The sequence below is a fragment of the Panicum hallii genome, chromosome 3 (assembly GCF_002211085.1).
Source record: "Panicum hallii strain FIL2 chromosome 3, PHallii_v3.1, whole genome shotgun sequence".
NCBI classification, from domain to species: domain Eukaryota; kingdom Viridiplantae; phylum Streptophyta; class Magnoliopsida; order Poales; family Poaceae; genus Panicum; species Panicum hallii.
In genome coordinates, this window is record NC_038044.1 from 13,516,537 (window position 1) to 13,536,986 (window position 20,450).

Consider the following 20,450-nt stretch of genomic DNA (forward strand, 5'->3'; position numbering starts at 1 on the left):
CAGGAGCAAGAGGAGGAGAGGAGGAGGTTTCAGGGTTCAGATCAGATGCCATGTGCTAGGGCAGGGCCCCCTCGGGTTTCTTCTCTGTTCGGCGCGACGTGAAGAGAAGAGAAACCAACCATGGGAACTCGAGGCGGGTTCGGCGTTTGTCTCCACGGAACCGCGGCGGAGCTCCTCTGTATCTAGTCCATTCTGCCCCGGACTCGGTCGAGGTCGGATCGGATAGGATGGAGATCAGGGTGACCCCATCCGTATGTTAGGTTGGGCGCAGGCAGGTTGGTCCTTGATGATGATGTGAGATGCTGAACGCTCCTCGTGGTCGTGGCGTGGGGGCTGCGCATTGAGGCTGGACTTCACACAGGTCAACTTCCGTGCCAAGAAACGGTTGGGCAGACTAGTAGCTTCTGCGCGGTTTTTTCTTTCTTTCCTTTTCCTTCAGAACGAGCTCCCGCACAGTTGCTGATCCGGCTGGACTTACACTGTCGGGCCTTTCACTGGGCTTCTCTTGGGCTCGCGTCATGCTAAAAGCAGGCCCACGATGGTTCTCTTCGGGGGCCCGCGGGTTGCTCTTGCATGTGTGCCTCGACCAAATCCACGCTCGTTCTTTGCGGTGGCATGCAGCGCTCCGACACTTCAGCGCATCCATGGTCGAGCGCTCCGATATCCACATCCTTCCTGCGGCGGAGTGAGCAAGCGCCCCCCCGAAAGACGGCGAGGTCGACGGGCGCGAGGAGACGAACGTGTGGCCGGAGCGAGCGCGGGGATCCGGTGCTCCTTCCACTCCCCGATCTATTTATGCCACCCGCTAACTGCATCGCAACTAGAACTCGTCGGTGCAGAGAGAGTCCCCTATCTCGATCCCTCTCTCGATCCGTCCTAGCTAGCAAGCAGCCCCACGAGCAAGGAAGGCGAAGATGTCGTGGCAGACGTACGTGGACGAGCACCTGATGTGCGAGAGCGAGGGCCACCACCTCACCTCCGCGGCGATCGTCGGCCACGACGGCACCGTCTGGGCTCAGAGCGCCGCGTTCCCGCAGGTCATTGCAATCACGCGCCCTTTGCTATGTTCTTGTTTCTTTTTCCTTTTCTTTTTCTTTTGCTATGTTCTTGTTTGCATGTTCGCGCTGACATTTCTGGGGTGATTCTGTGTGTGTGTGTGGTGGTGGCAGTTCAAGCCCGAGGAGATGGCCAACATCATGAAGGATTTCGATGAGCCGGGGCACCTCGCCCCGACCGGCCTGTTCCTTGGACCCACGAAATACATGGTCATCCAAGGCGAACCTGGCGCTGTCATCCGTGGCAAGAAGGTGATGCATGACTGCCCATCGTTACTCTGCTGCTCCCCTGGTTTCTATTCCTTATTCTTGACGTCAAATTCGGTGTCAGTAAATACAAAACTAGCGGCGTTACATGTGGCTCAGCCATGGATTTTATTCTTGGATCGGAGCCGAGTTATCAGAAGAGAAACGTTAGCAATTGTACAGGCAATTTTGTTGAAAAATTATTCTTTTCTTCCGTATCCTGGTAATTGGAAGTAATCCTACAGTTGACCATATTTTCACCATTTTCCGTACGGAAGATGCTCAATCATTCTTCATGCCCTACACCAAAGTGAAAGGAAACGGGGACGCTACGCTAGCTACAGTGTTCAACAAGAATCGTATATAAACGGGTGATCATAAATCATTACCACTAGACATGCAGCGCAGCGAAAGTAGAGCTGAGGTAGCTTACCTTAATGTAGTCGCGCATTGGTGAAAAGGAAGCAGATTACGGCTCGTAACTCCTCCTCCTTGTCCTGCCGATCAGCACTACAGCAATACAGCAGCACCTCCTCGAAGTCCACACGTATGGGACGGGAACGCCGGTCACCGGTGTGTTAGCACCGCACACTCGGCTAGGGTTGCGTGGAGAAGAGATGTGACGGCAGTTTAGATTTGTGGCGCAAGAGTATTCGCCATCCACAGCCCCGTCTCTCATTACATAGACCCCACTTAATGCGCCTTCACGCAGGAAGTCTTCTATTAGGGTTCTAATACTTCTCGGATTAATATCCAATCCACGCATGATTGCCTTTTGAACGTATCATCAACACAAAGCTGCACGCACTTGTGGCGGTGTTGGTTTCTTCATCTTCCCGATGAGCCTCTCAATGGGGCTCTTTTTTGTGTGTGTTTACCTTCATAGTGGTCTCGAACAGAATTGACACGTTGTTAGCAATATATTCTGCCACGTGCCTTGATCTTGAACAAATGTTCCTTAGGACACCTAGATGTGTTGTGATATACCACGTACTGACATTAGTTTACTATGAGTGTATCTACTAAACTATTTTTTAACCTGGCTATGGCTTATGTGCGATTCTTGAATATATTAAAAATGCAAAGATTTCAACCATTTTATTTAATTCTTAAATACTGATGAATAGTACATAAAATTCAAAAATACAGGACACATCTCTCCCTAATGTTATTTGACATCCACCCATAGTATTCATAAGAAAGGATGAAGCCTATAGCTTGGATTATTACAAGTAAACCTGACATGGGAGTCAGTTTTACTATCTTCTAGCTCCCCATTTATTTTTCTCTAGACTAGTAGTAAAGCTGGAGTTTGAAAGTCTTTCTAGGTCGAGAGAATGTTACTTCTTCTTAATGAAAAAAACGTGGGGTGTTTCTAACCCTACCGGTCTAGCTTTTTTATTGAAAATTTTGCTACAGCACACTGCTCCTTCGTGAAATTAACTCTAGGACACTAAAATGTAGTTTCTTTGTTGTACACACTAGTTTCTTTGCAGCAGAACACCGCCTAGTATCTTGTAGCCAATAATTTCTCCAATGTCCCACAACATAAGCCGAGAATGAAGAATGTCATGTAGTAAAATTTCCTTTTAAAATATTTACAAACTTTTTGTTTTTGTTTCACAGGGATCTGGCGGCATCACGGTGAAGAAGACTGGGCAGGCACTCATCATTGGCATCTACGACGAACCGATGACTCCCGGGCAGTGCAACCTGGTGGTGGAGAGGCTCGGCGACTACTTGATTGAACAAGGCATGTAGCCGCCTAGATGATGGATGGTTCCAATAACAAACACATTGCATGTTGCCGCGTTTGCCTGGGCCTGGCCCTTGTTACCACTCTGCCTATTGCTCCTCTGAACATTTTCAATTCTGACTTCGTCGCTTTGGTTCACAATTTTTCGATCATTTTGGCTGCTGTATTGTGACTCGTGTGTAATGAACACTCTTACGAGTGTCTTCGTCTAGTTTGTAATGCAGGCACTAGGCAGATATATTTTGTGCAATGCTAGTAATATTAGGAATAAGCAAAGACAAGTTTGGTATAATATACAGGTCGTATGTGAAGCATTTTTCCAAACCACAATATACATAGCACCAAAATGATATAACCCCTCACTCAGAATCTGATATGCGAGGAGGGACACATCAAATTTAAGACCTCAAACAAAACTAAAGGGAGAAGATCGATTCATAACTCGACAGCGCACTTGGATACAGCAAAACAAAACCCTAGCTAATAACTCTCCCTCAAACGTCCAAAACCAACGAACTAATTAAGCAAGCATATCTGCGGTACATATGACTCTGCACGCGCCTCTCATAACATTGATTTGCCGGCGGCCACGGCGGCTTGGCCCCTGCGCCTTCCTGTCCTCCGCGCCGCGATATGGCCGGCCTTGGCACCGGGCGGAGCGTCGCGGCGGACGGTGGAGGCGTGGCCAATGTGCTGGTGGTTGCCTCCTCCGTGGGGGTGGTCCACGGGGTTCATGGCCACGCCGCGCACCCTGGGCCAGCAGTTCCTCTTCACGCGGAACTTGTGGTAGGCGTTGCCGGCCTTGAGCAGCGGCTTCTCCGTCCTGCCGCCGCCGGCGACCTGCCCGACCATCGCGCGGCAGTTGCTCTGCAGCAGCTTCTTGGCGCCGGACGGGAGCTTCACTCTGCGTCCACGATCGTTAATTGATTAGTATGCAACGGAGAAATTAAGGATCGCACATCAATTCGAACGCACGCGTACAAGCAGTGTGAATGCTGCTGCATCATGCATCAGGGTGATGTATATATAACCTGGCGGTGCCGTTGTCCGTGTTGTGGCTGATGACGATGGCGTAGTCGCCGGAGCAGCGCGCGAGGGCGCCGCGGTCGCCGACGCGGCCCTCGACGTTGCAGATGACGGTCCCCTCCGGGAGCGTCCCGACCGGGAGGACGTTGCCGATGCTGAGGTTGGCGCGGCGGCCGCAGTAGATGGGCTGGCCGGTGTACATGCCCTCGGCGGCGATGAAGAGCTCCTTCTGCTGCCCGTGGCGGAAGGGGTGGCGGAAGGTGACGCGGGCGAGCGGGGCGCCGCGGCCGGGGTCGTGCACGATGTCGGTGACGAGGCCCTTGAGGTAGCCGCTGCGCTCGCCGAAGTCGAGCGCGCGGAAGCGGGCGGGGCCCTTGCGGTGGTGGGTGTGGGACTTGAACACGGACCCCGCCGCGCCCTTGCGCTGCGCGCGGATGACACGGCCCATGGCGGCGGCGGCGGCGGCGGTTTCTTCTTGGCGATGGATCGGAGGACACGGCCGGGGTTTTGGTGCACGAGTTTATACGGGTCGAATTTATATGGGCGGTTCGTACGAGGCACGGAAGGGTTACGTATGTTACCTGGCTGGCTCATCTGGCGGCGTAGATCAGCCGCTGGGTGGTGCGTTTTGGGCTGTGAGCCGTCCGATCGGACGTGAGGATTCTGTATTAGAGTATACAAACGCCATCAAAGCTCCACTGCCTCGTGATGGAAATACGGGACGAGAGATAGGCAGGTGCTATCTAGGTGATTTGTTTTCTTTTTTGGTCGACGAGGAGATTTGTTGCTGGCTACTGGGACCAACGGCCCACCTCGCTCGGGTCTCGACAGGCGCCGTCAAGATAACTGGGCTGGACGCGAAAAAGGCCGAAAGGATCGATCTACGATGGGCTTTCTCACCTTCGTCATATGAGTACGGGCCTTTCTCACCTAAAAAAATCATTTTGCAATTCTCGGACTGACCAGCCAGAGTACTTTTTGACTCGGCCGGCAATTGCTACGCTCCGCCGCGGCTGACCAGTGACCACCACCCCAGTGGCAAGAGGCAGGACCAGGCGACCAGCAACGGCAGCGCGGCGTCCCATCAAAAGGCGCAGCTTTGCCCCCAGCCGCGGCAGCCGGCGCCGTCTGCAAGCCCAAGATCGAAGCCACACAGATGCCGCAGACCGCGCCGGGGCATTGCACTTCCCACCCACGCCTCCTCGCTCGTCACCCCGCAACCACCGTCACCCACGAGATGCGCACCGGCCGCCTACCCTCTCTCGGCGCCCCCGCCGCAACGCGCTCTCCGGGTCGGTGCCGGCCGGCCGCACGCCGCCGCAGGACCGCCCCGCACGTAACGTAACCGACGGTGTGCCTCACAGCTGCACGCCACTCCACCTCGCTCAGCCGGCCGGCGTCGCGCGCGCGACGCACGCACGCGTCTCTTCGGCCGGCCACGCGCGCGCATGGAGCCGCGGACGCCACGGTGTGGACGTGTACTCCAACTCGCTCGCGAGGCATGGCAGGTGGCGCTGGACCACCACCCAGTGCCGCGCCGTACCATACCGTCCGTCCGCGGATCTGACCCGCGCGGCCGCACGCACGCACGCCTCCGGCCGCCGCCGGTGACCAAACCCAGCCACTTGCGCGCGCGAAGTCCACTCTCCTCTGACACGCCGGCGGGCGCCGAATCGCCGGCGCCGGGCGGGAAGTCCACTGGCTCCTCAGCTCACGCTGCTAGCTGCTGCTAGATATTCCGCGCGCGCGTGCCCGCCGTGTTCACACCGTGCTTTCGTGCGTTGGCGGAGTTCTTCCGTGCTGGGTTACGCGTCGGACGCTTTACTCCGTCGGTCCATCCGTTGTTCGGCTTGCATTGCATTGCCTTTGTTTCGTCGCCAAGTAGGGTGCCAATTTGAGGTGCGAGGGAGGCGGTGGTTGCTCTCTCTCCGTCCCCTTTTCGAGTTCGGTCGTGCATGGGCATGGAAAGTGCGTGTGTCCCCAAGTTGCGGCCGCATGTAGCTAGCCCGGCACTACCTGCACCAGGCTGCAGCAAAGATTTCAGCAAAAGCTGGCATTCCAATTTACCTAATATCCTTCTTCAAATTCCCTAATTGGGTCGTGGACACAATTAATACTCACATGGCGAATTGTATGTGGGATGATTATGAGGGGAATGGAAAAATTCAACTAGCAAATTGGCAAATGGTGAGTATGAAAAAGAGTACGGGATGCTTGCGGCGTCCCTGTCTCCCTAAGCTCAAAAATCTTAACATAGCCCTCCTAGAATCTTGGGTTAAAAAATTCATTATAGATGAGGGAAAACTTTGGCATAACATTATTAAGAATAAATATGTGAGAAATGCCCTCAATATCTTTTATTTGCCTCATTCACAACCTTCTACCTTTTGGAAAGGGGCCATGTTTGCTGCTAAAGCTCTGAAATTTGGTTATAGATGGAGGGTAGGTGATGGAACTAAAATCAGGTTTTGGGGACACATGGTTTGGGACTGCACCTCTTGCAGCGCAATTTTGGGAGGTTTTTTTGTGTGTAATCAAATTGGGGTTAGACTTTCCTAGTTCTGGGATGGTGTAGATGTTAAGCTAACCTTTAGAAGAACCTTCTCTGAACATTTGATGAATAGATGGTATGAACTTTGTGAGATTGTAATTGAGATTGCATATAATGATGAAGGTGACTCTTTGGTACTAAGATTGCATATAATGATAAAGGTGACTCTTTGGTCTGGCAGTACGAGAGCAAAGGGACTTATACGTCCCAATCTCTCTATGCAATCATCGGCTTTAGGGGAGTTAAACCGGTCTACATCCCTTCGGTGTGGAAGATCCAAATTCCTCCCAGAATTTAAGTGTTTCTGTGGCTCCTGGCACACAACAAACTGATGACTGTTGATAACCTACTAAAAAGGAACATTGTCAAACCTCCACATTGTAGGTTTTATAATGAAGATAAATCTATTAACCATTTGTTCTATGAGTGTGTAGTGGCAGTTAAAATTTGGGTTTATCTCTTCCATTTTACTAATGTCAGGATTGAGAACTATTGGAGTACTAGCCTATCAGCTCGTGCTCCCGCACGGGCTAGTTAGAATTAATATAAAAGTAAGACTTATAGCTAATAATTATAATTATCTATCTCATATTCTCTTTCATCTATTAAATATTCTAACACAATACTTAAAAAATATATATTTATCATTATCTAGTTGCAATAGGTTTATTTAGTAACAATTTTTTTACTTTGCATCACACCTCCATATGTGTTTGATATGTATTTAATTGAACCTTTTGTTTGAACTATGTGAACAACATGAATTTTGGTATTCTTATCTTTTTCCTCATACATGGATATATGGTGACACACATCATGAGGAGTATTTTTATATAAACAATAATATAAATAATAAATTAATAATGATAGAAATAGTAATTTAGAATTGTATATTGGTGCACTTTAATATTTTTTGTTATAATTATAGTATTTAGATTCAGATTTATGGATTACTTCAATTTAACTTTTAATAACCACATAATTGGACTTATATGCAAATTTAGCGGGTTATTTCTATTATTCTTATAATAGCATAGGTGGGTAATTTACATGAAGATTAGGGGGTTACTTTAAATTACTTTTTATAATAGCAGAGGTGGGTAATTCAGATACATGTTTAGTGGATCACTTTAGCCTATTTTTATAATGGTAGAGGTGGGTAATTTAATGAAAAAGATAACAGATCCAATAGTTACTATGATTAGATTTGTCGGATTGATGGTAAGATGTTTCTAATTTTTGTGAGAATTTTTAGAATTTCTCTAATTTTTTAGAGTGTCCACCTAGGATTCTAGGTGGCTTCACGTAGAGGCTTGAAAAGGAGCCTCCAATTAGTAATAGTAAGATTGCCAGTAAATGGACCTGCGATAAAAAGTTTGCCCTTGTCAATATTATCTCTGCTGGAGTGTGTTCGAGCTTATAGCTAACTAGAAACAATATGATTTTTCGTAAACAGGACTGGCGGGACATAAAGGTGGTTCTGAGGACAATCTGAAGTGTATGACTTCATGGATGCTATGCTCAAGGAGGACCTCTGGGAAAGAGCGGGCTACCGGTGCAGCTTCTTGAAGGTGATCCTAACGACCCCTTTGGAGATCGCCGGTCCACGAAGAAGATCAAGATAGGAGCAGCCTGGCTCAACGCCTAGCAAAGAAGACACATCGCTTGCTGTTATGTGGTGTGGTCCGTTGCTGACTGCATGTGTCCTTCATCTTGTCTTTGAACTTGTTTTTGTGGACTGCTATGCTGTGGCGGGTGGTAGAGTTTGTGGCTCCTGTCGGCAGCCATTACCTGTACCGTAGTGACCCTTTTGTGAGAACACATTGCTGTAAACTAAAAACGTTTTGCTTTGTTCAATGGAATGGTGCAGGGCCGTGGTGCCTGTTGATCTAAAAAAAAGTTAGGAGGACTAATAATTTCCCCAACAAAAAAACACAGTTTCGACGAAATAAAAAAGGTGTTTGCAGATCTGTTCTGTTATGTTCTGCCGCATGGCCCTTTCTTGCATAATTGAAGGAACCGTATATAGCCCAGCACGAACATATTCTTCAGCAGCATGGGTCACCAACCATTGGCACACAAATTGCACAGTCCAACAGCAACGCCGGCAGTGGCCCCCCGGCTGCCGATCGCTGAAGCGAGCCAGTGCGAACCATTGCATCACCCCCCAACCCACACCAAATCACCAAGCCCGTCGCCCGACACCAACTACGCCGCAGCCACCAGCATCCATCCCATCGATCACATCACCTCACCCGCGCTCGCCCGGATAAGCGTCGCTCCCTCCGGCGCGGCGCGGCTCGCCTGGCCCTGGCCGGCCGGGGGCCCCTCGCGGCCTCGCCTCCACAACCCCCCAACCCCAATCATCCACCCCACGCGCGCACGCAACGCCGAAAGAGGACGACGCCGCTGCCGTCGCCGTCGCCTCTGAACCTGTGATAGAACACCAGCAAGGCAGCAGCCGTGTGTGCGATGAGTGCTTGCCGAGAACAGATGGGCGCTAAAGTGCAGGGCTGAAAGGAGAGAGAGATACAGGCTACAGGGATGTAGCTAGGGGGTTATAGAAATTTAGGCCAGAGAAAAAAAAAAGAACGGCGCCGGCTCGGGGCAGGCACCATGCTGGTGGTCTGGTACAAAAAAGAGGCCAGGCTCAGGCTGCAGCTCCGCCACAGATAACAGCCTACTTGCTTGCTTCAGCTGGCTAGCCGGTAGCGCCTCTCTCACGGCCTCGCCTCACCCCACCTCACCTCATCAGGGTTCTCGAGTTCTTTAGGTAGCTCTGGTCTGGCCAGGTGACTGCAGCTGGTCGATTGCCTGCCTCAGCAGGTGAGTTCTTGGCTCCTCGCTCTCTGCTGAATTCTCTTGCCGTACGATTCCGTTCGAGAAGACCTATGTATGAACTAGAGAAACCACCCTCGTCTGAATCGATCTCAAGGACTGATGCTAGAGTCTCGATGGGGTGCGTCTCGATGGGGTGTCTGAAGTGACCTTGTGCTGATCCTTTCCTCTGCTAGCTTGAGCACCTACTCCAAGGACACGCTTGCGCTGTAGAAGACTGGCTTTGTTTGTTCGACGCCAGGCCAGCTCGAGAGGGTTTTGCTGTCTCCTCGCCGGATAGGATGAGCTCCCAGAAATGCCTTTGACGTGATTTGATTTGGTGACAGCACGAGTCGTGTCTTTTCCCAGCTTTTCTCTTCCCGGCTCGCGTTCACTTTGACCTTGGAGTTGCATATACCGCACGTTTGTTTCGTACTTTCTCCGTCCCAAGTTGAGTGCGAGACTCAATTTTTCAAGTAGCAGCTTACTTGTACTCCTCCCAACTCCCCGTCAAATGCTATCATAGGCAGGGTAGGGTTTGATTGCTGTTTGAAGCCTTCAAGATTGCTGGCTCTAAAGCCCTGGCTACACACCACCACCATCCACATATTTATAGGCAAATTAAAGGTCTGTTTTCCTCCTGTGCCTCTCCTAGATCAAGTGCCATGGAGGAAGGCTCCGGAGGGAGAGCTCCTTCCACTCCTCAACTGCTAAACCTCATCCGAGGCGAGGGAGAATGGAAGGTGGTTAGGGAGGCAGCAGATGGAGGGAGATCGTCAAGAACCACCGCATGCTCTGAAGCCGAGGAGGACACGAAGCTGGAGCTGAAGCTCGGCCTCCCTGGTGTCCAAGAGGAGGAGAGACCAGCCGGCCCCAGAGAGAAGATGCAGCAAGGACAGGAGAGCTGCACGGCACTCTCCCTTGGTTGCTTCCCATCACATTCGAGGCTCGCCACTAGCACTGCTACTACCACAGGGGCAAAGAGAGGATTCTTGGCCACCGTTGGTGCCAAGGCAGAAGGTAAGTGTACAAAGGAAATTGAAACATGCAGCCGTTTATTAGTTCAGAAAGCTGCAATCTCGTTTTGTTTCTGACAGCTTTTTTTCTGTGTTTTTTGAAGGTTGTAATCAGAGGCACCAGGACAGGCAAGGGTGTGGGAACGAGTTAGCATTGGCAGATGAAAACGTGGCAGGTGAGAGGAAGAAAGGGTGCTGCCCCCCGTCGTCGTCGCATGACTCGGCTGCTGGGCCTGTGCGCAGCAGCAGCAATCTCCACCAGGGGAGGTGAGGACAGGCTTGTTTTACTGGCTTTCCCGTCTTTTTGTGCTCTCAGCTATGGAAGCTATGCTTGTTTATTTTTGTCATGGCATATGCGTGATCTTGGGAAAGGATTACGTAGTAAAACGTTCCTGTCTGCTTCAGCTTTACTTGCTGATCCTGGCTTTCTGGATCAATTATGAAAGCAAAGCAGTTCAGGAAACTAACGTCGCATAATTAGGGATGCAGCTACATGATTCAAATATTTAATTAGTTTGTTGATCTCATGAAATAGTTTAGTTTTAAAGGAAAAAATTTGAGAGTTACTGAAACTCACTGGTGGTCTGATTCAATGTAGAGGTGCTGTTCTTCCAGTGGTCGGTTGGCCTCCAGTCCGGGCCATCAGGAGAAACCTCACAAATGGCAGTTCATCTAAGCAATCCCCTGACCGGCAAAATGATGAAGCTGGTGACAAGGCGAAGCTCACCTGCAAGAGGAGCCCGCTTGTCAAAATAAACATGGACGGCATCCCCATTGGAAGGAAAATAGACCTCGCAGCATACGACAACTTTCAGAAGCTGTCATCTGCCGTCCAAGAGTTGTTTTCTGGCTTTCTTGAAGGTAAAAATTAAACAACAGAACACAGAAACTAATACTCGGTCAATTTGTTTTATAAAGACGAATGCTTGAGTATCTAAATAGAACCAATCAGAGACATCATCTTTTATTTCTGAAGAATATGATTTTGGTCCTGCAGCTCAGAAGGACTTAGACTGTACTCGAAGTGGAGAACAAGGAACGGAAGAGAAACTATTTTCTGGGTTATTGGATGGAAATGGCGAATACACTTTAGTTTATGAAGACGATGGAGGGAGCAGGACACCAGTTGGGGACCTACCATGGAAGTAAGCCTTCCCTGTTCCTTTCTCTTTCTATGTATATCACAATCCCCACACCTACTAGTTTTCTGTAAGTTTCTTAAGCATAAGGAACACTATAATGCACACATTTTTTTATCACCTTCAGTTACAATCAAATTTTCTTGCTTACTGTGCCATATTTACATTTCTACTTATTTTAGAATTTTGTCAAAATTTGAGAAGGCCAATTCAGAAGCATGCCTGTGTACTATCTTAATTAAATTGTTTTTTAATTCCTGCAGTGTATTTGTTTCTACGGCTAAGAGGCTGAGGGTTATGAAAAGTTCAGAGCTTCCCCATGGCATTGTAAGTATAGTGCAGATTCAAGCTGTCTTTGGTTTCCCTGGTATGGAAATTCAAAAACTTCATCTCTGGTGAAATTTGTATAAACTGAATTTTTTGCATGTGACATAAATCCCAGGTTTCCCACTCATTCATGTTTTTTCCCTTTTTTTACAGATTAAAACTACCTCTGGGAGGGCAGCAGATCATTAATATGAGGCCAGTCGTCCTGCCATTGGATCATGCAAGCTGTTTCAATCACCGGCTTCCTTCAGATGACTCTTTTTCGCTTGTAGAGATATCTAATAAGATAAATGTTAGCATATTACAGATGCCTAAGTGCACTGCATATTTTGTAATTTTCCTTGCTATTTCAGATATAGCTATGCAACATGATCTAGTAGGATTGCTAAAGCTGAAAAAAATGTGTTTTTAGTTTTACTGTGATGCGACAACTTTCAACTAACTACGCTGAGATGAAAAAAGGCATACGTAATGTTCAAATCACAATACTGAGCATGCTAACCAAGAAAACAAGCATATACAACCATGGAAAGCTGATAGCTCATCAGCAATGGAGGAGCAAACATTGTGTTGAGTTTCCAAATGCTAGGGTTGTAGAGTCACCATTCACCGACTCTCGTCATACCAATTCAGCATTAGAAAATTCAACGCAATGTTTTCAGGTCAAAGTATTTGCCACAAGCACCATGAGGAATGCTTTGACCTGATTCCAACATTTTACAGTTAAGATCTGCGAGAGTATGAGGTATACCCGTAATTTGTACAATAAAAAAGCAGAAAAACCCATACGTCCAGGCAGCAACTCTGGTACTCATTTTCACTGTTGAAACACCACTATTCATCAACAGCTAGCTGGTTTATAATCAGAAGCTCCATCTGCAGGTAATCAAGAATAGTTAGTGCCTTTTAAGACAGAGATTAGAACTGTAATAAGTTATACATAAAGCATAGGACAACAGACCAAAAAACAACCATTTCTTTTCCTGCTGCAGATGGAAATATTCACTGCCATGCTTCCAGCCTTGGAATTGGGGACAAATGAAAGGTCCCTGTCATTGGACCACTTCTGAATACCGAATGGCGGAAAAGAGGAAGAGACGGGGTGGATTACGAAAGAATCTTTACCTCCTTTTGTTGTGTCTCCTTCCCATACATCCGTATCCCCCCGTGCTGTGTGCTAATATGTCACCAGTGCGTATTTTAGTTGCTAGGCTAAAAGCTATATTGCCTTTGCAAGAACATTGCATTGGAGCAGGTGAAAGCGGCATGAGTACTTACAAAAATTAAGCATGCCAGTTGCCCAATCCTTGGCTTTTCCATATAGATACTACTGTAAGTATTAGTATCAGTCTGGTCTCCTGCCTGCACTATCGTGTTCCAGTATTCTACTCTTGAAAACAACTTATCAGACAAATACACATGTACTGTGGTGGATTGAGATGCTAGGTGAACATGCTACTGGAGACTGCAAATGCAACAACCTAAAGAAAAGGTTTCTTAAATGACACCGTAAATGGAAAAGATGAGCACTTAATCGTGATCGTCACATCAGCATAAAGGATATGATCAAAATTCAAATGAACAATTCAGCTTCGTCAAACGGTTCTTTGTTTTTCTGAAAAAAGGTTGAACATACCTAGTCTAATCATTGGAGCCATACAAGCATGCATAGTTCTTCATCATCAATGTCTAATCATAGGATCCATATCCGTACCAGCGCATATTGTTTATTCATCACCATTGTCCTAGCATATAGGTAGCTAATGCCTCAAAAGACATAACTGGTCCCTGCTTTTCTGCAGCCATTTAGACTGTAGTAAGACTCCAAGGATGAAGATATTATGCTTAACAATCACAATCTATGCATAGAGGTTATACATGAAAGTGCAAGAAAAAATAAGAGCGGTCTGCATATCCAGCATCCAGTAAAATACATGGTCATAAGCAAATTGCGGACAATGCAAAACACTTTCATATCTCAGCTAGTAGTATACTCCAATATATCATGCACTAATCCTCATGTGATACTTACATTGCGTAATTCATCAGAATTAATGGCTGTGGGGAGTGTGTATTAAAACCACCCTAGACATTGATTTAAGATCACAACCAGGAACCTTTACAAGACAGATAGATAACTATGAATGGCAAAAATAGAGAGCATCTCTTTTCCAGAAAGAGAGTAGATAGCATTTGGACTCACTGAAAATAACTGCTCAATGACAGCCACCAAGTTGGCGCATTGTGAACGGATAAAATCAAAGCATAGACAGTTCAGGTAAGTGCAACCAAAGAAAAAACTTTACAGCACGATAAGCAAATGCGTGGCGCTAAGCAGCTCTGTTCTCTGAGATGTACGAATGCTAGAAACATGCAGACTTGACAAATCTGATAAGTTAGGCATTGCACCAAAGAATAGCCTCGCTAGGTGCAGATTGTGCCCCCTATTTTGCCAGGTGGCCCAGTTAAAATAAGACATAGACCACACAGAACAATGGATAAGGATTAATCCTTATCTCTGTTTGTTCGATAACAGGCAGAGAGAGATGAAGAGATCCACGCTTTACACGTGCAACAACCAAAATGTGGAATATTTTCATTTGATATTTTTAATGTTCTTCGGAAGAACAAATAAAATGTCTGTCACTTGTACTACTGGCGGCTTATCCTCATTTCCTGAACTCTCTAGCCAAGTGGAACCTGTCTTCCAATACTATAACAGTGACCAGCTAATGGTCTATCAGATCGTACAGGTAATGGAAATTGACAACTCAACTGACTTCCTTGTCTTAACATTTTAGTTCCAAATTATCCAGTGGGACAAATTTCGACACATGAAAGCATCATGCAGCTAGAGGGAACTGATGGATAAGTCCTTGCTGCTGGTCTTTGTGGTCCTTAGCAGCAGCTAGCAGTCCTTAGCATCTTGGACTGCAGGCATCTTGGACTATAGGACAGCATAACAGCAGTTAGCATCTTGTAGTCCTTAGCATCTTGGACTGTAAGACAGCAGTTAGTGTTCTCTCTAGGACAGCAGTTAGACTAGTGTTAGACTAGCATTATTGGCTTCGTTTGCTGCCCAGCAGCCTGCTATATATATATGTGGCCACCCCTCCCGTTGGAAGGCATGGCATTGTGAGTGTGAATGAAGAAAACCCCGGAAAACTTCCCCAACTTGAGTGTCATCCTCTCAGCTCAATGAGAGTGAAAATTGAGTTACTAACATCTGGTATCAGAGCCATACTTTCCTGTAGGTTGGATATCTCTTGCTCCTTCCCTTCCGAAGCCGCTGTAGCAGCGCAGCCACCACCAGCAGCTAGTGCAGCAGCAGCAGCTGCTGCACCAGCCGCTGCAACAGCAGCAGCAGCTCCGGCTGCCTCTTCTCTCCCGTTCCCTTCCCCCTCTCCACGCAGCAACCCCTTGGAGGCGCGCCATGTCCGACGCACGTCTCAGCGCTCGGTCACCTCGAGCGCACGGCGCCAGCAAGACGCCGAGCTCGCCGTGGCAGAGGAGCGCAGTCGAGCGACGGCTCAAGCCGCTGCAGCAGCGGCGAGGGCGGCCAGGCTGGCTGCAGCGGAGCTGGCAGCTGCCCGGGCGGAGGTGGAAGCAGCGGAGGCGGAGGATGCAGCGCGTGCGGCGGAGGTCGAGGTTGAGACCTTGCGCGGCAGCCTCAGCGGCTCCATCGCCGGTGACACCACCGCCGACGGGGACCTTGAGGGGTTGGCAAGGGAGAGGGCGCGGCAGCGGACCGCGCGGTGGGCAGCAGCCCACCCCCACGGCGGCGGCCCGGAGGCCGGCGCGCCCGGCGGCGGTCCAGGGGACCGCGCGCCCGGCGGCGGAGGCGGCGCCTCTGGTGGCGGCGCTCCTGGCTGGGATGCGCGTGGCGGCGCCCCCGGTGTAGGATCAAGAACACCGACTAGAGGGGGGGTGAATAGGCGGTTTAAAACTAAAACTCACAACGCTAGAGAAAATTTAATTAGTAACACAAGAGAGTCCTATGTCATGCTACTACTATCTCTAAAAGGTTTGCAACCTAGGGTGACAAGATACAATTCAAGCTCTAATAAATTAAATTGCTCAAGGTAAAACAAAGATAAAAATGAGCAAGAGAGATAACCAAGCTTGACACACAAATTTATCCCGTGGTGTCGATGACTTGCCGGTCACCCCTAATCCACGTTGAGGTGGATTCCAAGAATTAACCGCTCCTCTATCAAGAACCTCTTGATCTTGAGCCGGCTAGAAACAAGGAACCACTCCACACCTCGATTTCACTAGAGTTGCTCTTCACCACTCCGGTGAGGTGAGCACAAAACCTCTCACAACCGAAATCGGGGCTTCTCAACAATCTCCTTCAAGAAGCTCCACGAAATCACCTTCTCCAAGCCGTCTAGGGAGCGGCAACTCCCAAGAGTAACAAGCCAATAAACCTTGCTTGAAGATTCCGTAGTGCCACAAAGCTCAACCCCTTGATGCAATGCACTAGGAAGCACTCTCACTCTCAAAAATGCAAATCCTCAGCAAGTGTGTGAGAGAGAGGGATGTCTTAGCTCTAGAGAGTCAAGAATGCAGTCCAAATGGCCAAGAGAGAGACCCAAAGGCCGGGCATTGGGTATATATAGACATCCCATCAAAAACTAGCCGTTACAGTCTTTTCTGCGAGATCGCGGACCGTCCGGTTTCAAAAACCGGACCGTCCGCCGTTATAAGCCAGAGAGTCAACGTGCATTAAATGCGTGTCAGAACTAGCCGTTACAGCCCTGGCGGACCGTCCGCCGACTAACCAGCGGACCGTCCGCGGTTAGGAGTTCCACCACTCCAGAGACATGGCAGTCTCTGGAACAATCCTTAAATCAGCCAGCGGACCGTCCGCGCGCAAGGAGCGGACCGTCCGCGGTTCATTCTAGAAAAACAGACAGAGACTGCAAGGTTTCTGGTTCAACATATCGCGAGTCCAGCGGACCGTCCGCCCCCCAGAGGCGGACCGTCCGCGGACCAGGCCACAAGACAGACCAGAGAACACCCTCTTCTGGAACCAAGAGAGTTAGAGTGGCGGACCGTCCGCCCAAGGTGGCTGGACCGTCCGCCCCGGGTGGCCGGACCGTCCGCCGGCCACAAGACACTCCCACTATCCATCAGTAACGGTAGCGGACCGTCCGCGCCCATGGTGCGGACCGTCCGCTTTTGAGCAGTCAGCTCTCAAACTTGTTCTTTTTCAAAATCCGACAAAACGAAGTTAGCCCTTATGCATGCACTTAGATATTTTGAGCAAAATGGCACTAGAGACCTGTCAAGCACGAGTACATGACCCCTCTTGATAGTACGGCTATCTATCCAACAAATCCGGTCACTTATCATCCACTAAGCACCTTGTGACCGGTAAAATTCAAAGGACCCTATTTTATACCTTTGCCTTGATCCCAAACTTTTCTCATCGTCTCCAAAGATCCACACGTTCGCAAATAACTCTCATTCATCCGTGGATCAACCTATACTCATTTTCTCAAAAAGAATTGTTAATCCACAAACCGTTGTCATTAATTACCAAAACACGAATTAGGGGCCTAGATGCTTTCACCCGGCTACCACGGCCTCCAGGCGGTGGTCAGGGACGTCGGTCCCGGCGGTGGGTGGCCCACCCTCACCAAGACCAACTACGTCGAGTGGGCCGCGGTTATGGAGGTGAAGCTCCAGGTGCGGCATATGTGGGAGGCAGTCCGGTATGACGATATCGACTACGATGCGGATCGACGGGCGCTGGATGCTCTCATTATAGCAGCCCCGCCCGAGATGCAGTTCACGCTTTCCAAGAAGCAAACTGCCAAGGAGGCCTGGGACTCTATCGCTGCGGCACGTATCGGCAGCGATCGCGCCCGCAAGACCACTCTCCAGGCACTTCGCAAGGAGTGGGAGAACCTAGCCTTCAAGCCAGGTGAGGATGTTGATGACTTCACCCTTCGTCTCAACACTCTGCTGCAGAAGGTGGTGCAGTTCGGCGACGACACCTACGATGAGGAGAGAGCCGTCGAGAAGCTCTTCCGCTGCGTCCCCGAGAGGTACAGGCAGACCGCTCGCTCAATCGAGTCTTTGCTGGACCTCTCCACCATGATGATCGAGGAGGTGATAGGTCGCCTCAAGGTCGTCGACAGCGACGAGCCACAGCCTCCCTCAAGAGGCATCTCCATCGGTGGGAAGCTCCACCTCACTCAGGAGCAGTGGGAGGCTCGGCGCGGTGACAGGAGGGGGGGGACCCCTCTCCCTCGACTGGTGGCTGCAAGCGCGGCAAGCCGCGAAAGGGGCGCGGAGGTGCCCAAGCCGGGGCACGAGGGCGCACCGAGGGTGGCGCCCGCGGAGATGCTCAAGGCGGCACCGCTGACAGGCCCAAGGCGGCACGAGACGACGCCTGCCACAACTGTGGCAGGCCCGGCCACTGGGCCAGGGACTGCCCGCAGCGGAGGCGTGGGGTTCAAGCCTACGTCGCGGAGGCCCAGCCGGATGATGAGCCGGCACTGTTCCTACTCCACGGGGACATGGGGCCGCATCCGGCAGCACCGCCTGCCACCGCTCTACTCCACCTCGACGAGCCGCGTGCCCGAGTCCTCCTCGGCGACAGCTGTGATGACGATAGGGTCGATGGCTGGTACCTCGACTCCGGCGCCACGCACCACATGACCGGGCGGCGGGAGTTCTTCTCCGACCTGGACGTCGACGTAGGTGGCTCCGTCAGGTTCGGGGACTCCTCCGCTGTGGAGATCAAGGGCGTGGGCTCCGTGATCCTCACCGCCAAGTTCGGAGAGCACCGGATGCTCACCGGAGTCTACTACATCCCGGCGCTGTGAAACTCCATCATCAGCCTTGGGCAGCTCGATGAGAGCGGCTCCCGCGTGGTGATCGACAGCGGGGTCCTTCGCATCTGGGACCACCGTCGCCAGCTTCTCGCCAGGGTGGTTCGAGGGAAGAATCGCCTCTACATCCTCCATGTCAGGGTGGCCCAGCCTCTTTGTCTTGCAGCTCACAGGGACGACGAGGCATGGCAATGGCACGAGCGCTTTGGGCACCTCCACTTTGAGGCCCTGAAGCGGCTCGGCGCCAAGGAGATGGTGCGAGGCCTCCCGTGCCTCGACCACGTGGAGCACCTCTGCGACGTTTGCGTGCTGATGAAGCAGAGGCGGCACTCCTTCCCCCAGCAGGCGAGCTTCCGAGCCAAGGAGCGGCTCGAGCTCGTACACGGGGACTTGTGTGGCCCGGTGACACCGGTCACACCAGGAGGACGGCGCTACTTCCTGCTGCTCGTCGACAACCTCTCCCGCTTCATGTGGGTGATGATCCTCGGCAGCAAGGGAGAGGCTGCGGACGCCATCAGGCGTGCTCAGGCTGCTGCAGAGACGGAGAGCGGCCCCAAGTTGCGCGTGCTGCGTACCGACAATGGCGGTGAGTTCACGGCGGCCGAGTTCACGGCGTACTGCGCGGATGAGGGCATCCAGCGCCACTACTCTGCGCCGTACAGCCCGCAGCAGAATGGCGTCGTCGAGCGGCGCAACCAGACGGTGGTGGGGATGGCCCGGGCCCTCCTCAAGCAGAGGGGCATGCCGGCCGTCTTCTGGGGAGAGGCGGTGGTGACGGCCGTCTACATCCTCAACCGCTCGCCCACCAAGGCACTCGACGGCATGACGCCGTATGAGGCTTGGCATGGGCGTAAGCCGGTGGTCTCCCACCTGCGGGTCTTCGGCTGCCTCGCATTCGCCAAGGAGCTTGGCCCCATCGGCAAGCTCGACGACAGGAGCACTCCGGGAGTGTTCATCGGCTACGCGGAGGGTTCGAAAGCCTACCGCATTCTCGACCCGGAGACACAGCGTGTGCGCACAGCGTGCGACGTTGTGTTCGACGAAGGGCGAGGATGGGCGTGGGACAAGGCGGTGGACGACGGCTCGGCTCCGATGTACGACGACTTCACCGTCGAGTACGTCCACTTCGAGGGAGCTGGGGGAGTAGACAGCTCTTCTTCGCCGAGCGTGCCTACCCCAGTCCTCGAGCCTCCACCGACGCTGGCGCCCGCCACACCGACGGCACCATGCCCTTCAGCTACGACTCCGGCTGCGCCGAGTTCCTCGGCTGCACCACCACAGCCGGCGACGCCGCGATCTCCAGTACCGATAGCCACTCCTCCGGGCCCGTCTACTTTGACACCTGCTCGTGCTGAGCACAGTCCGGTGGAATTCGCTACTCCGCTCTCTCACGACGAGGAGCGCGTCGATGCGTACCATGACGGCGAGCCGTTGCGGTATCGTACGATGGAGGACCTTCTCGGTGATCAGCCGGTGCCGGGACTGGTGCCTCACGACCTGGAGGCACAGTTGCACCTCGCATGCGACGATGGCGAGCCTCGATCTTTCGCAGAGGCCGAGGGACACGCGGCATGGCGTGCCACGATGCAGTCGGAGATGGACGCGATTGAGAAGAACCGCACTTGGGAGCTTGCTGATCTCCCTCGCGGTCACCATGCGATCACCCTTAAGT

At 51.2% G+C, this 20,450-nt stretch overlaps 3 protein-coding genes across 5 annotated transcripts; 2 read left to right on the forward strand and 1 right to left on the reverse strand.

Annotated features, from left to right (window-relative positions):
• Window positions 1-611: 611 nt before the first annotated feature.
• Window positions 612-3,307, forward strand: LOC112886165 (profilin-A-like). Its single transcript, XM_025951970.1, has 3 exons — window positions 612-1,037; window positions 1,170-1,307; window positions 2,928-3,307. Exons 1-3 carry the CDS (start codon window positions 915-917, stop codon window positions 3,060-3,062), a joined length of 396 nt encoding a protein of 131 aa, XP_025807755.1. The 5' UTR covers window positions 612-914; the 3' UTR covers window positions 3,063-3,307.
• A 177-nt stretch (window positions 3,308-3,484) lies between these two features.
• Window positions 3,485-4,531, reverse strand: LOC112887223 (60S ribosomal protein L8-like). Its single transcript, XM_025953351.1, has 2 exons — window positions 4,089-4,531; window positions 3,485-3,961 (listed from the first exon to the last, which is right to left on the reverse strand). Exons 1-2 carry the CDS (start codon window positions 4,529-4,531, stop codon window positions 3,622-3,624), a joined length of 783 nt encoding a protein of 260 aa, XP_025809136.1. The 3' UTR covers window positions 3,485-3,621.
• Window positions 4,532-9,014: 4,483 nt separating this feature from the next.
• On the forward strand, window positions 9,015-12,323 carry LOC112887979 (auxin-responsive protein IAA18-like). Of its 3 annotated transcripts, none has more exons than XM_025954285.1 (7): window positions 9,016-9,460; window positions 10,107-10,471; window positions 10,572-10,734; window positions 11,066-11,328; window positions 11,465-11,612; window positions 11,870-11,933; window positions 12,087-12,323. In XM_025954285.1, the coding sequence occupies exons 2-7, from the start codon at window positions 10,117-10,119 to the stop codon at window positions 12,120-12,122; spliced, it is 1,029 nt and encodes a 342-aa protein (XP_025810070.1). In that variant the 5' UTR covers window positions 9,016-9,460; window positions 10,107-10,116; the 3' UTR covers window positions 12,123-12,323. The 3 variants fall into 3 exon arrangements, with proteins under 3 accessions (XP_025810068.1, XP_025810070.1, XP_025810069.1); XM_025954284.1 differs by having other exon boundaries at window positions 9,019-9,460; window positions 11,870-11,973; XM_025954283.1 differs by lacking the exon at window positions 12,087-12,323 and having other exon boundaries at window positions 9,015-9,460; window positions 11,870-12,080.
• Window positions 12,324-20,450: the final 8,127 nt, after the last annotated feature.

Coding starts and splice junctions, on each gene's coding strand:
- LOC112886165 (XM_025951970.1), top strand. CDS start 915: ATGTCGTGGCAGACGTACGTGGACGAGCACCTGATGTGCGAGAGCGAG. Junction 1,038..1,169: donor AGAGCGCCGCGTTCCCGCAG/GTCATTGCAATC, acceptor TGGTGGTGGCAG/TTCAAGCCCGAGGAGATGGC. Junction 1,308..2,927: donor CTGTCATCCGTGGCAAGAAG/GTGATGCATGAC, acceptor TTTGTTTCACAG/GGATCTGGCGGCATCACGGT.
- LOC112887979 (XM_025954283.1), top strand. CDS start 10,117: ATGGAGGAAGGCTCCGGAGGGAGAGCTCCTTCCACTCCTCAACTGCTA. Junction 10,472..10,571: donor CGTTGGTGCCAAGGCAGAAG/GTAAGTGTACAA, acceptor TGTTTTTTGAAG/GTTGTAATCAGAGGCACCAG. Junction 10,735..11,065: donor AGCAATCTCCACCAGGGGAG/GTGAGGACAGGC, acceptor GATTCAATGTAG/AGGTGCTGTTCTTCCAGTGG.
- LOC112887223 (XM_025953351.1), bottom strand. CDS start 4,531: ATGGGCCGTGTCATCCGCGCGCAGCGCAAGGGCGCGGCGGGGTCCGTG. Junction 3,962..4,088: donor ACGGACAACGGCACCGCCAG/GTTATATATACA, acceptor TCGTGGACGCAG/AGTGAAGCTCCCGTCCGGCG.